Source organism: Amblyraja radiata, chromosome 22, assembly GCF_010909765.2.
Source record: "Amblyraja radiata isolate CabotCenter1 chromosome 22, sAmbRad1.1.pri, whole genome shotgun sequence".
Classification (NCBI taxonomy): Eukaryota; Metazoa; Chordata; class Chondrichthyes; order Rajiformes; family Rajidae; genus Amblyraja; species Amblyraja radiata.
Genome location: NC_045977.1, coordinates 35941527 through 35955267, shown reverse-complemented (window position 1 = coordinate 35955267; position 13741 = coordinate 35941527). Strand labels below are relative to the sequence as shown.

General features: G+C 47.7%; 1 protein-coding gene across 1 annotated transcript; it reads right to left on the bottom strand.

Moving 5' to 3' along the window:
• Nucleotides 1-934: 934 nt before the first annotated feature.
• LOC116985485 (QRFP-like peptide receptor) lies at nt 935-3319 on the bottom strand. Its single transcript, XM_033040256.1, has one exon. It carries the CDS (start codon nt 3255-3257, stop codon nt 1944-1946), a length of 1314 nt encoding a protein of 437 aa, XP_032896147.1. The 5' UTR covers nt 3258-3319; the 3' UTR covers nt 935-1943.
• Between the last annotated feature and the right edge of the window lie 10422 nt (nt 3320-13741).

Genomic DNA, 13741 nt, shown 5'->3' with positions numbered 1-13741 from the left:
CATAAACTTAATTAGCACTGAGCTTTCCCCGAGGGCATTCTCGGCTTTTTATTTCTGTGATCGACACTCTCTATAAGATAAAGTCATTTTGTGCTGAACATTGCTGGATGCACCAATGTCTGAAATATATTGGTACAGACCACAAGAATGTCACTGAATTGGCAACATGTATAGAATTAGCTTAATATTGACCATAGAGGCATTAGGGCTGAAAGAAGCATTTGATGTTATGATCAAAAGGGAAACTCATCCACATTTTGAGTTTCTTGTGAATGCTGACTGCTGGAAAAATACTGTATTTCAATATCTGTACATTGAGAGATCAAAATTAGAGTCACCCATAAAACCACTTCCTTCCCTAAGGCTCTTAAAAATAGTGGAGTCAGGGGATATGGGGAGAAGGCAGGAACGGGGTACTGATTGGGGATGATCAACCATGATCACATTGAATGGTGGTGCTGGCTCGAAGGGCTGAATGGCCTACTCCTGCACCTATTGTCTATTGTCAATTGTCAATATTTATGTTATTGACGTATTTACATATTCTGTTGTTGTTTACATGTTCAGTTGTGCTGCTGCAAGTAAGCATTTCATTGTTCTATCTGGGACATATGATGGTAAAACACTCTCGACTCTTGATTCCTATGGATGAGGTGCCACATTGAGTTTGTAATCTATAGATTCCAAGCCATGAAGAAGTCTTTAAGAGCAAAGGGGGGGAAAATAATGCATAGGAAGGGACTGCAGATGCCGGTTTACACCGAAGATGGACACAAAATGCTGGAGCAACTCGGCGGGTCAGGCAGCATCTCTGGTGCTGCTTCGGGTCCAGACCCTTCTTCAGATTGAGAGTCAGAGGAGAGGGAGTCTAGAGATACGGAAGGGTACAAAGAGCATGTGAGGCGTGAAAAGGACTGATCAAAGCAGATGGTGATCGAGGAAATGTACAATGGTTCATTGCTGGCTGAGGGGAAGGTAACAACGAGGCCATACGAACAGCAAAATCAAATGCATTTGACTTATTCTAAAAAGCAATAGTTCTTTTTTTTGGGGAGAGTTGGAAATGTAAAAACAAATGAAGCGTTAACTTTGTTCCAAATCAAAGCCACACTGCATACGCAATGTAACATAAAACATCTGCTTCAGAAAGAAAAAAAATAATGAAAGCTGTATATTATTAAGATAGTCATTATAGATATGCATCAGAATGGCTGTTAGGATGTACACAATTAACTGAATCTTAATGTTTTTTTTACACTTGCTGTGTTCTTGAGGTCTCAGCGTGAACTGAGCCTACTAAAGATATATATTTGAACACTGAGCCAAACAGACATATGAGACCAGGTACATTAGTATATTGAATTATTTGATTTCACCTCATACAGCAGCCAGGGAGCCAGACATTAATTTCAGAATACCGGAGAGAGGAAAAGATAAAAGGGTGTTCGCATTCTCACCAGCCATGCACGGATTTGGTGCTGGGAAGTGTCACCTCATGCAAGAAGAGCTTACATGATGGGTTTTTTTTGAAGGTTGAAAAGCACACGACCGTTAACGGTACAGAGTAATACTTGAATGATGGCCAGGCAAAGACGGGAATGAAGACCACCCAGCATTGAGACAAGCTTGGTCTACCAATTCAGACAGTGCGAACCTATGTACAAAGGACATATACAGGTAAGGAGGTCCATGGTCCTTCATGAATGATGTTGGGTTTTCCAAGATGTGAATGATGTGAAGTCAGACATTTATCACAATCTTTGACTTTATGCAACTCTGCGCCTGTTGTGGCAAGAGGCCATCGAACAAAGCCGATTCTTCTCATCTGCGTTGGGTTCAACATTTTGATTGAATTGAACACGGCACCAATGGATTAAATAGTGACAAAGTGTTAATTCCATGCCAATGCCAAAAGCAATGCTAATCTATACATAGCAGATTATCTATTTGTTGTTGCTTGGGTCATTTTTGTCCATGCCAACAGTAGGTTTTGGAAGAGGGTGGCATGTACTCAGTGAAGTCTCGGAAATGCCCTGGGGTGCACGACAGTCCTTCACCTTCCTCTCCTTGGACTCGACAAAGTTGACTTCCTTTGTGGATATCCGACAAGACTCCTTGTAGGAAAGTAGTTTGGGGATGGTCGACCTCGTGGACCCTTCGGATAAGGAATAGTTGAAGAGGGAAACCAGTGTTCTTCTGTATTTACTTTTGATCTCCTTGGCCGACCTGTACAGGTCCCCGACGAAACAATAGCAAATCGGGTTGAGGGATGAATTGGTGAGGCTGAGCCACTGGGCGAATGGTCGGAAGTGCATGATCCACACCGACGATGTCTCGCCGTCCTTCGAAGCGACCTCGGAGTTGAAATCCACCCAGATATCGACCAGGTAGATGGGCAGCCACGAGAGGGCAAAGAGGAGGACCAAAGCCACCACCATCTTGGCGATCTTTTTGCGGATTTTCAACCTGGACACTGGAAGGGTCTGGTTCCTGCTGTCACACTCCTTGAAGTGGCTGGATGTGCTCCACAGTCTACGCCAAGTCAGGAAGCAGATCACCAGGTTGAAGAGCACGGGCAAGCCATACAGGGCACAGAAGAGGATAAAGTTGTACGCTTGCTTCAGCTTGACCTGGGACCAAACCTCACTGCAGAAAGGAACCCCGATTGTCGGATCAATCTCTTTAACCTTGTTCATAAAGATCAGAGGCATGCAGATACCAGACGACACGACCCACACGACCAGGATAGTCCAGAAGATTTTTCTCCACGTGAAGAATGATCTAGCATTTAACGGGTTGTGTACACTATAGTACCTGTTGACGCTAATAACGGTGATGCTGAGGACGCTAGCAGAGACGGACACCGCCTGGGTGAAAGGGGCTGCCCGGCACATGAAGTCGCCGTAGATCCAGGCTTTGTATATCTGGTAGCCCAGAGTTGTGGGCATGCACACACACACTACCATCAAGTCGCACACGGCGAGATTGATCAGCAAGCTGCGAGTGGCGCTTACTCCGCGTATCCTGGTGTTCCTCTTGCTGGTCAGGACCTTGATGGACATTACGTTGCCGATGAACCCAACGACGAAAGATATGATGTACATGACCGTCAGGGCGATGGTGGCAGGTTCTCGGATGGTGAGCAGAATGTTCTCCAGATTGCCCAGGTCCCCGTGGATGTAGAAGGAAATGTTGTTCCCGGCGAGGTGTTCCGTGGTTGGGAAGAGTGGATAGGGGAAGCTTTGGGAAGAATTCATGTTTCCCTTTGGCCCAGATCTTCATAGGCAGAATGTTGCCGGGGTTAACTCCGCCGCTCTGTCACTCCCCATCACTTGTGCCTCTTTTGCCAAACGATTCAGAGACGGTTGGTTTACTTGGATAGGAAGAGATTCCTTCCTTCCTTCCTTCCTGCGATGTTGATAGTTGAAATCTTTGGCTGGGAGGGAGGGGGTGGCTTTAGACGCCGCCCGCCCGCCCGCTCGCTCGCTGCTTTCGGCTACTTGGTGCTGAAAGGACAGCGACCGCTGCACCTCGCCAGCTCTCACCGCCAACACAAGCACACAACACAAACGCGGCGAAGAAGTTGCTGGCGTCTCCCCATTTCACACCCGCCGGATAGAAACTAGTGCGCTCCCTTTTCACTTCCCACCACATCCATCTTCGGCAAACTCGGGTTCAGCCTCGTCCGTTGCCACTTCTCCGCCGCTTCCCATCCGAATCAGGCGGATATCTCTCACTCTTCCTTTCTCAATTGTCCAGTTCTGCTTGTCTTGGTTCGCCTCTTGGTGTTTTCTCCTTCCCTCCCTCTACCCCCCCCCCCCCCCCTCTATCTCCTTCTGTCCCTCACTGTCTCTCTCACCTCTCTCCCCCTCTCTCTCTCCCTCTCCGTATCCCTCTCCCCCCCTCTCTCTACCCCTCTTTCACTCTCTCTCCACTCTCTCTCCCTCTATCCGTCTTTCTGTCTCTCTCCACTCTCTCTCCCCCTCTCCCCCCCTCTCTCACTCCTCTCTCTCTATCTCTACCCCTCTTTCTCTCTCTCTCCCTCTCTCTATCCCTCTTTCTATCTCTATCCACTCTCTCTCCCTCTCTATCCCTCTTTCTCTCTCTCCACTCTCTCTCTCCTTCTCCCTCTCCCCCCCCCTCTCTCTCTCCTTCTCTCCCTCACTGTCTCTCCCTCACTCTCTCTCCCCCTCCCTCCCTCTCTCGCTCAAACAACAATTCCTAATGTGTTCTCTTTGCCTCTTGTCTTCCCTGCTCCCGCCCGCCCCCCTCCCCGCTCGCCCAGATTCAGTCTTCACTCTAAACTCCTCTCTATTTCCGAGTACCTGGGCTCATCTCTCCTTTGTCTATCCCTGTCTTCCACCAGACCTTCTTCCCGGATCTCTCCGTCTCCTGCGCTCTGGGTGCAAGCAACTCCACGCCTCGTCTCAGCAATAGGTTATTATCCACTCAAAAAGGGCGAATGAAACGAAACACACGAGAAAAAAAAAAATCTTTAGCCCAGACAAAGAGGTCGGAAGTTCAGCCCGAAGTACGGTGCGTGTATAGTCACAGAGCTGACACCACAGTCGCTGCCAACTCGCTGGTTGCTGATAGTCGAGCGATCTGAGCAGCAACTGTTCAATTGGAAAACTTTTCTCTTCTCCTTTCCGCACGGGTTCCCTGTTGAGGCTGGAATGGATGAGGGCTGGTTGTCCCCTTTGGCCCTAGGGGGTGGGGGGTTAAGACACAGTCCGTTCTCCAATCTCAGCCCGTCTCGGCTCCAGCACTAGCGAAGGTGCATCAGACGGGCATCACACAGGAGGAGTGGATGAGTTGTAAATATCACCCAGAGCCGCGGCATCAGCTGTGCCTTCACTCTGGTCGGGCGACAGGGGGTTGAGACTCGACTCCATTCACTGCCACGGGCAGTGGGTTCCGCCAGGACTGCCTGCCATCTGTCACACGGGTCTTTCAAGTGAAAGTCCTCCAACAACTTCGTTGCAGGATAGATAGAGGTGGGGAGCGCCGTAGAGATCTCTTCACCAACACAGCTGATGTAGACGGATTGTGCTAGTGTCACGTAGTCATAGTCATGCAGCACAGGCCCTTCGGCCCAACATGTCCATGCCAACCAAGATAGTCATAAATACAGTGGAAACAGGCCCTTCGGCCCAACTTGTCCATGCCAACCAAGATAGTCATATAGTAATACAGAGTGGAAACAGGCCCTTCGGCCCAACATGTCCATGCCAACCAAGATAGGCATAAATACATGGATACAGGCCCTTCGGCCCAACTTGTCCATGCCAACCAAGATAGAGTCATAGACTAATACAGAGTGGAAACAGGCCCTTCGGCCCAACTTGCCTATGCCAAGATAGTCATAATCATACAGTGGAAACAGGCCCTTCGGCCCAACTTGTCCATGCCAACCAAGATAGTCATAGAGTCATACAGCATGGACACAGGCTCTTCAGCTCAATTTGCCCACCTCGACCAAGATGCCCCATCTATATTAGCCCCACCTGCCCATGTTTGGCCCATATCCTTCTAAACCTTTCCAATCCAGCGCCTGTCCAAATGTCTTATAAGTGTTGTTATAGTACCTGCCTCAGTTACCTCCTTTGGCAGCTCGTTCCATGTACCTGCCAGCCTCTGTGTGAAAAGATTATCCTTAAGTGATTGCGGGATCTACATTGACTACACCTCAAAGCTGCTACAATGGATGTAAAACACTTTGGAGAGTCATGACCAGTCCTCACTAAATCCATAGATAGACATCAAAAGCTGGAGTAACTCAGTGGGCCAGGCAGCCTCTCTGGAGAGAAGAAATGGGTGATGTTTCATGCTCGAGACCCTTCTTCAGACCGGAAACGTCACCCATTCCTTCTCTCCAGAGATGCTGCCTGTCCCGCTGAGTTACTCCAGCTTTTTGTGTCTATCTTCGGTTTAAACCAGCATCTACAGTTCCTTCTTATACAAACTAAATCCATTTTTAATTAAGGAATTCAATGCACAGACAAAATAATTTAATTTATAGATACAGAATGGCATCAGGCCCTATGGGTCAATGTGACCATTGGTAATCCTTTCACACTAGTACTGTTATCCCACTTTCTCATCCACCTCCGACACAATTTTACAGAGGCCAATGAACCCACAAGCCTGCACGCCTTTGTGATGTGGGAGGAAACCAGAGCACCCACAAGGAAACCCACGCAGTCACAGGAAGAAGGTGCAAACTCAGCACAGGCAGCACCCGAGGTCAGGATCGAACCTGGGTCTCTGGCGCTGTGAGGAAGCAGCATTACCGTTAAGCTAAAATGTCGACTGTTTCTCTCTCCACAGAAGCTGACTTACCGGCTAAGTATTTCAACTTTATTTTTCAATTCTTCCTGGTTTGAACACTTATTCTGTATATGAATCAGAGATGGCCTGCTTCTTTTGTTTGGCATTCTGCCTTCTTCCAGTGAAAAATAGATACGCACGGATTATTTCATAACCTATAAAAACTACACAACATAATTACAAATGCACCTCCGGGGTATGTCCAATGGATAAACAGATTTTAAAGTCATCTTTTCAAGTATTTTTACAGGCTTAGAATAGAAATCTGCTCGGCTGCTGATAGTGTGTCTATGAGCTTGCCTGAACCTGTCGCTACCTGGGGGACATTAAGGAGATACTATCAGAGGCAACACCTGGTGACAATAAAACTGCCAGACTAGGAGATTGGTTCAAAGATGAGCAGGAAGCCAGAGAATTGGGAAACTTTTAAAGAGCAACAGAAGATAAAAAGACAATACGGGGAGAAAAGATGAGGTACGAAGGTAAGCTACCCAAGAATATAAAGGAGGATAGTAAAAGCTTCTTTTGGTATGTGAAGAGGAAAAAAATAATTAAGACCAAAGTGGCCTTGAAGACTGAAATTGGTGAATTTATTATGGGGAACAAGGAAATGGCAGATGAGTTAAACAGGTACTTTGGATCCGTCTTCACTAAGGAGGACACAAACAATTTCCCTGATGTACTAGTGACCAGAGGATCTAGGGTGACGGAGGAACTGAAGGAAATCTACATTAGGCAGGAAATGGTGTTGGGTAGACTGATGGGACTGAAGGTTGATAAATCCCCAGGGCCTGATGGTCTGCATCCCAGGGTACTTAAGGAAGTGGCTCTAGTAATCGTGGATGCATTGGAGATAATTTTCCAATGCTCTATAGATTCAGGATCAGTTCCTGTGGATTGGAAGGTAGTTAATGTTATCCCACTTTTTAAGAAAGGCGGGAGAGAGAAAACAGGGAATTATAGACCAGTTAGACTGACATCGGTGATGGGGGAAGATGCTAGAGTGAATTATAAAAGATGAAATAGCCGCACATTTGGATAGCAGTAACAGGATCGGTCCGAGTCAGCGTGGATTTACGCAGGGGAAATCATGCTTGACTAATCTTCTAGATTGTTTTGAGGATGTAACTAGGAAAATGGACAAGGGAGAGCCAGTGGATGTAGTGTATCTGGACTTTCAGAAAGCATTTGATAAGGTCCCACATAGGAGATTAGTGGGCAAAATTAGAGCACATGGTATTGGTGGTAGGGTACTGAATGGAAGGAAAATTGGTTGGCAGACAGGAAACAAAGAGTAGGGATTAACGGGTCCCTTTCAGAATGGCAGGCAGTGACTAGTGGGGTACCACAAGGCTCGATGCTGGGACTGCAGCTATTTACAATATACATCAATGATTTAGATGAAGGGATTCAAAGTAACATTAACAAATTTGCAGATGACACAAAGCTTGGTGGCAGTGTGAACTGTGAGGAGGATGCTACGAGGATGAAGGGTGACTTGGACAGGTTGGGTGAATGGGCGGATGCATGGCAGATGCAGTTTAATGTGGATAAATGTGAGGTTATCCACTTTGGTGGCAAAAACAGGAATGATGTCAAGTTGGGAAAAGGGGAAGTACAAAGAGATCTGGGGAACCTTGTTCATCACTCACTGAAAGTAAGCATTCAGGTACAGCAGGCTGTGAAGAAAGTTAATGGCATGTTGGCCTTCATAACAAGAGTAGTTGAGTATAGGAGCAAATAGGTGCTTCTGCAGTTGTACAGGGCTCTAGTGAGACCTTACCTGGAGCATTGTGTGCAGTTTTGGTCTCCAAATTTGAGGAAGGACATTCTTGCTATTGAGGGAGTGTAGCGTAGGTTCACAAGGTTAATTCCCGGGATGGCGGGACTGTCATATGTTGATAGAATGGAGCAGCTGGGCTTGTATACTATGGAATTTAGAAGGATGAGAGGCATCTTATTGAAACATATAATTATTAAGGGTTTGGACACGCTAGAGGCAGGGAACATGTTCCTGATGCTGGGAGAGTCCAGAACCAGGGGCCACGGTTTAAGAATAAGGGGTAAGCCATTTAGAACGGAGATGAGGAAAAACATTTTCACCCAGAGAGTTGTGAATCTGTGGAATTCTCTGCCTCAGAAGGCAGTGGAGGCCAATTCTCTGAATGCTCTCAAGAGTGAATTAGATAGAGCTCTTAAAGATAGTGGAGTCAGGGGATATGGTGAGAAGGCAGGAATGGAGTACTGAATGTGGATGATCAGCCATGATCACCGTGAATGGTGGTGCTGGCTCAAAGGGCCAAATGGTTTACTCCTGCACCTATTGTCTATTGTCTATTGTCTATATCTATCTCTTCAATGGTTTGCAGTGCAGTGACTAGATACTTGTTCATACAAAATCCTCATTTCTCCCTTTCTCCTTCCTCCCGACCACTTCCACCTATATTCCTCCCTCTAGCTTCACATTTCACGCCTCTTCTCCTCCTTCTCTGACTCCTTTTTGCCTTATTTATCTCAGGCCTTTGTCCAACCATCTGCCAATCGATACCTCCCTCGCATGTATCCACCTATCACTTGAAGATAGTCACAAAAAGGCTGGAGTAACTCAGCGGGTCAGGCAGCATCTCTGGAGAAAAGGTATAGGTGACTTTTCAGGTTGGAACCCTTCTTCAGAGTTCTTCAGTCTTCAGACTGTGGAAGGGTTCTGACCCGAAATGTCACCTGTTTTCTCCAGAGATGCTGCCTGACCCGCTGAGTTACTCCAGCACTTTGTGTCTCTCTTCGCTATAAAGAGGAATCTGCAGTTCCTTCGTGCTCCACCTATCACTTGCCTGGCTTTGTCCCATCCCCACCTCTCTTCCAGCTTTCTCCACCCCCACCACAATCAGTCTGAAGAACTAAAGGGTCCCGACCTGAATCGTTGCCTATCCGTGTTCTCCAGGGACACTGTCTGACCCGCTGAGTTACTCCAGCACATTGTGTGTTTTTTATTTTACCGGCATCATCAGTTCCTGTTGTCTGCAGTAAATTATACCTCCAATGAGATCAATGAGACAAGATTTAAGTTTGTCTTTTATTTCATCCACAAAGAGTTGGAGCTCAGCAGACTGCTTTTGAGAAGTAAATGAATTGCAAATCAATAGGTGGAAAAAGAAAATAAATAAATTATATTAATGGGAATCAGAAGCTTTGAAAGGAGTAGGCAATCTTACTGGTATCCTGGTTTAGTTCAGGTTATTGTCACATGCACTAAGTACAGTGAAGTGGTTTGTTGTGTGCTATCCAGTCAGTGGAAAGACAATACATGATTACAATCGAGCCATTCACAGTATACAGATATATGATAAAGGGAATAATGTTTAGGGCAAGGTAAAGACTGTAAATTCCAGTCAAATTATGTAGATACGTAATAGTTCAGGACTGCTCGCTAATTGTGGTAGGATGGTTCAGTTGCCTGATAACAGCTGGGAAGAAACAGTCCCTGAATCTGTAGGTGTGCGTTTTCACATTTCTATAAAATCAGTCTGGTTCTGATCAAGGGTCATCGGTCTTAACCGTTGATCAGTCTGAAGAAGGGTTTCGGCACAAAACGTTGCCTAATTCCTTCGCTCCTTAGATGTTGCTGCACCCGCTGAGTTTCACCAGCACTTTTGTCTATCATCGGTCATAATGCTACTTCTCTTTCCACTGATGCTGCCTGACCAGCCGAGTGCTTCCATCATTTTCTGTTTTTGTTTCGGCTTTCTGTCATCTGCAGATATTTTTTATTTGTGCTTCACCGAGTCTTACCCATGTGAGGAAACTCCACTCCAAATGTGGTAAATGCAGTCCCTGAAGGAATAGGGAGACACAAAGATGCGGTGTATAAAAGTGTAGACAAGAAGTGATGGAATAACTCAGCAGATCAGGCAGCATCTGCGGAGGGAATAGAAGAAGGGTCCCGACCCGAAACATCACCTTCCCATTCCTTCCACAGATTCCTGCCCCAGTGAAAATTTCCAGCGCTTTTGCTGTGTTGCCCTTGGAGTGTTATGTTTTCGTTTTTTCGTTTTAAAGATACATCGTGGAAACAGGTCCTTCGTCCCACCGACTCTACGCTGACCAGCAAACACCCCAGATACCAGACTGATTCCTGGGATGTCAGGACTTTCATATGAAGAAAGACTGGATAGACTCGGCTTGTACTCGCTAGAATTTAGAAGATTGAGGGGGGATCTTATAGAAACTTACAAAATTCTTACGGGATTGGACAGGCTAGATGCAGGAAGATTGTTCCTGATGTTGGGGAAGTCCAGAACAAGGGGTCACAGTTTAAGGATAAAGGGGGAATCATTTAGGACATTGGCTATATATAAGAAGGAGTTAGATGTGGCCCTTGTGGCTAAAGGGATCAGGGAGTATGGAGAGAAGGCAGGTACAGGATACTGAGTTGGATGATCAGCCATGATCATATTGAATGGCGGTGCAGGCTCGAAGGGCCGAATGGCCTCTACTCCTGCACCTATTTTCTATGTTTCTATACGAACACCATGAAGGGGTAATTTACAGAAGCTAATTACCCTACAAACTACGTGTCTTTGGAATCGTGGGAGGAAACCAGAGCACCTGTAGAAGACCCACACGATCACAGGGAGAAGGTACAAACTCTGTACAGACAGCACCCACAGTCAGGATCGAACCTGGGTCTCTGGCGTTGTAAGGCAGCAACTCTACCACTGCGCCACCGTGCCGCACTTTTTTAAATTGAGGAAGTACTGAGTTGTTGTTACCACGACAAGGAATCTAATTAGAAGTCTTGGCTGTGAGATCCATAGTCCTGCGTAAATTCCACCATAGCATATGTAGATTAAGTTCAGTTAGTTGCATTAGGTATTCTGTTATAAAAGTTTAGCCTGCAATTTATCATGGAACTTCAAGGCTGTGGTAAAATCCTGTCCGGCCACTTATGTTCTTCAGGAAAGGAAATCTGGCAATCTACATCAGGCTGAAGATAAACAGAAAATGCTGGAGTAACTCAGCGGGACAGGCAGCATCTATGGAGAAAAGGAATGGGTGATGTTTCGGGTCAAGACCCTTCTTCAGACCAAGGTGACGTATATTTTCAGAGCGGTGGAAGTGGTGGATGGGAAGGGTTGTGACATTTATCATTCATCTATTAGCAGCATTGTGGCACAGCTAGTAGAGGCACTGCCTCATCCCCGGGGATGCACGGTGGCGCAGCGGTAGAGTTGCTGCCTCGCTTGCGCCAGAGTCCCGGGTTCAATCCTGACCATGGGTGCTGACTGCATGGAGTTTGTACCTTCTCCCTGTGACCACGTGGGTTTTCTCTGGGTGTTCCCGGGTTTCTCCCACACCTCAGGGACGTGCAGGTTCGTAGGTTAATTGGCTTCGGTAAAATTGTAAATTGTCCCCAAGTGTGTAGGATGGTGCTAGTGTACGGGGTGATCGCTGGTCATCATGGGCTCGGTGGGCCGAAGGGCCTGTTTCTGCGTTGTATCTTTAAAGTCCAAAGTCAAGTCTGAAGATGCTGCCTGACCCGCTGAGATAGCTATGTTTATATGTTTCTATGATACTCCAGCACTTTGTGTTTTACGCAAGAATCCAGCGTCTGCAGTTCCTTGTATTTGCATCTCAAGATGACGTGCTTTGGACCACTTTCTCGACAACAGGCAAAGGAAAATGAGCATGGACCTTACCAGTGATGCACCGACCCATGAGTAAATGGGGATAGTCAGCGGTACGATGGCACACTTTAATAAATGGAGTGATAAGTAGCCACTGTTATACTTAAATTCAAAAGCCTGAAGGCTTAGTCTACGGGAGGTATAACATTCTGAAAATGAGTCTTAATGTAGAAACTGCAGCCACGACTAAGGCATCCAGTCACTATGTTTGTTGTCATGCATGGGTAAGTACTATATTTTCAGCACTAGGCACTTCAAGGTAAATTCATCGATCCTGTACTATCTGTGGATAGAACTGCTTCCTTGGGGGCTGCTGAGAACAATCAGAGCTTCATGTCATAGTCCTTCAGTCCAGTTCAGTTTAGCTTATTGTCACGTGTACCAGGGCACAGTGAAAAGCTTTTGTTGTGTGCTATCCAGTCAGTGGAAAGACAATACATGATTACAATCCAGCCATTCAGAGTGTGAAGATATATGATAAGGGAATAACGTTTAGTGCAAGGTAAAGCCAGCAAAGTCTGATCAAGGATAGCCTGAGGGTTGCCAATGAGGTAGATAGTAGTTCAGCACTGCTCTCTGGTTATTAGTAGGACGATTCAGTTGCCTGATAACAGCTGGGAAGAAACTGTCCCTGAATATTAGTTTTAGTTTTTAGTTTTAGAGATACAGCGCGGAAATAGGCCCTTCGGCCCACCTAGTGTGCACCGACCATCAATCCCCTACACACACTTGGGACAATCTACACTAATACCAAGCTAATTTACCTACATACCCGTACATCTTTGGTGTGTGGGAGGAAGTGGCGGCGCTGTTAACAGCTGCGGCTCGCCTGCAGTCCGTCTGTCTTTACTTTTTTCTGTTGTTTTTTTTGTCTTGTTTTGGTTAAGTTTTAGCTTGTTGGGTTGTGTTAGGGGGGGGGGGTGGGGGAAAACATGTTCTCTGTCTCTTCCTTCGGGGGAGTGCGACTTTTTCGTGTCGTATCCCCCTTCTCTGGCTCCGTCTGCGCTGAGGCCTAATGGCGGAGCTGGCGGCCTCCAGCCTGCGACTGACCCCGAGGCTCCGGAGGCAGAGCCAGCCAGGACTTACCAACGAGAGGCTGGTCGTCTTCTGGGCTGAGGCAGCGGTGGCCCGACTTGCTGGTGCGGCCTTCTGGCTTTCGGCGGCAGCCTGGAGCTGATGCAGCGGGGCTCGGAGCTGAGACTGCGGGACCCGGAGCTGGGGCAGTGGCCTGGAGCTGGGGCGGCGGCCCGGAGCGGAGACTGCAGGACCCGGAGCTGGGGCAGCGGCCCGGAGCGGAGACTGCGGGACCCGGAGCTGGGGCGGCGGCCCGGAGCGGAGACTGTGGGACCCGGAGCTGGGGCAGCGGCCCGGAGCGGAGACTGCGGGACCCGGAGCTGGGGCGGCGGCCCGGAGCGGAGACTGTGGGACCCGGAGCTGGGGCAGCGGCCCGGAGCGGAGACTGCGGGACCCGGAGCTGGGGCGGCGGCCTGGAGCTGAGGCGGCTGCCCGGAGCTGATGCTGTGGCGGGCCGTCTCGGAGCGGAGACGGCGTTCCGGCTTTCGGCGGCGGCGACATCACCACGGAGGTCCGCTGGACTGGAGGACGGCATCTCCGGCCTGGATCGATCGCCTCAGCGCAGAGGGAGAACAAGGAGGGAAGAGACGGAGACTAAGACTTTGCCTCCATCACAGTGAGGATGTGCTTGGTGAACTCACTGTGGTGGATGT

Excerpts from the sequence above, each read along its gene's own strand:
- LOC116985485 (XM_033040256.1), bottom strand. The coding sequence starts at position 3,257 with ATGAATTCTTCCCAAAGCTTCCCCTATCCACTCTTCCCAACCACGGAA.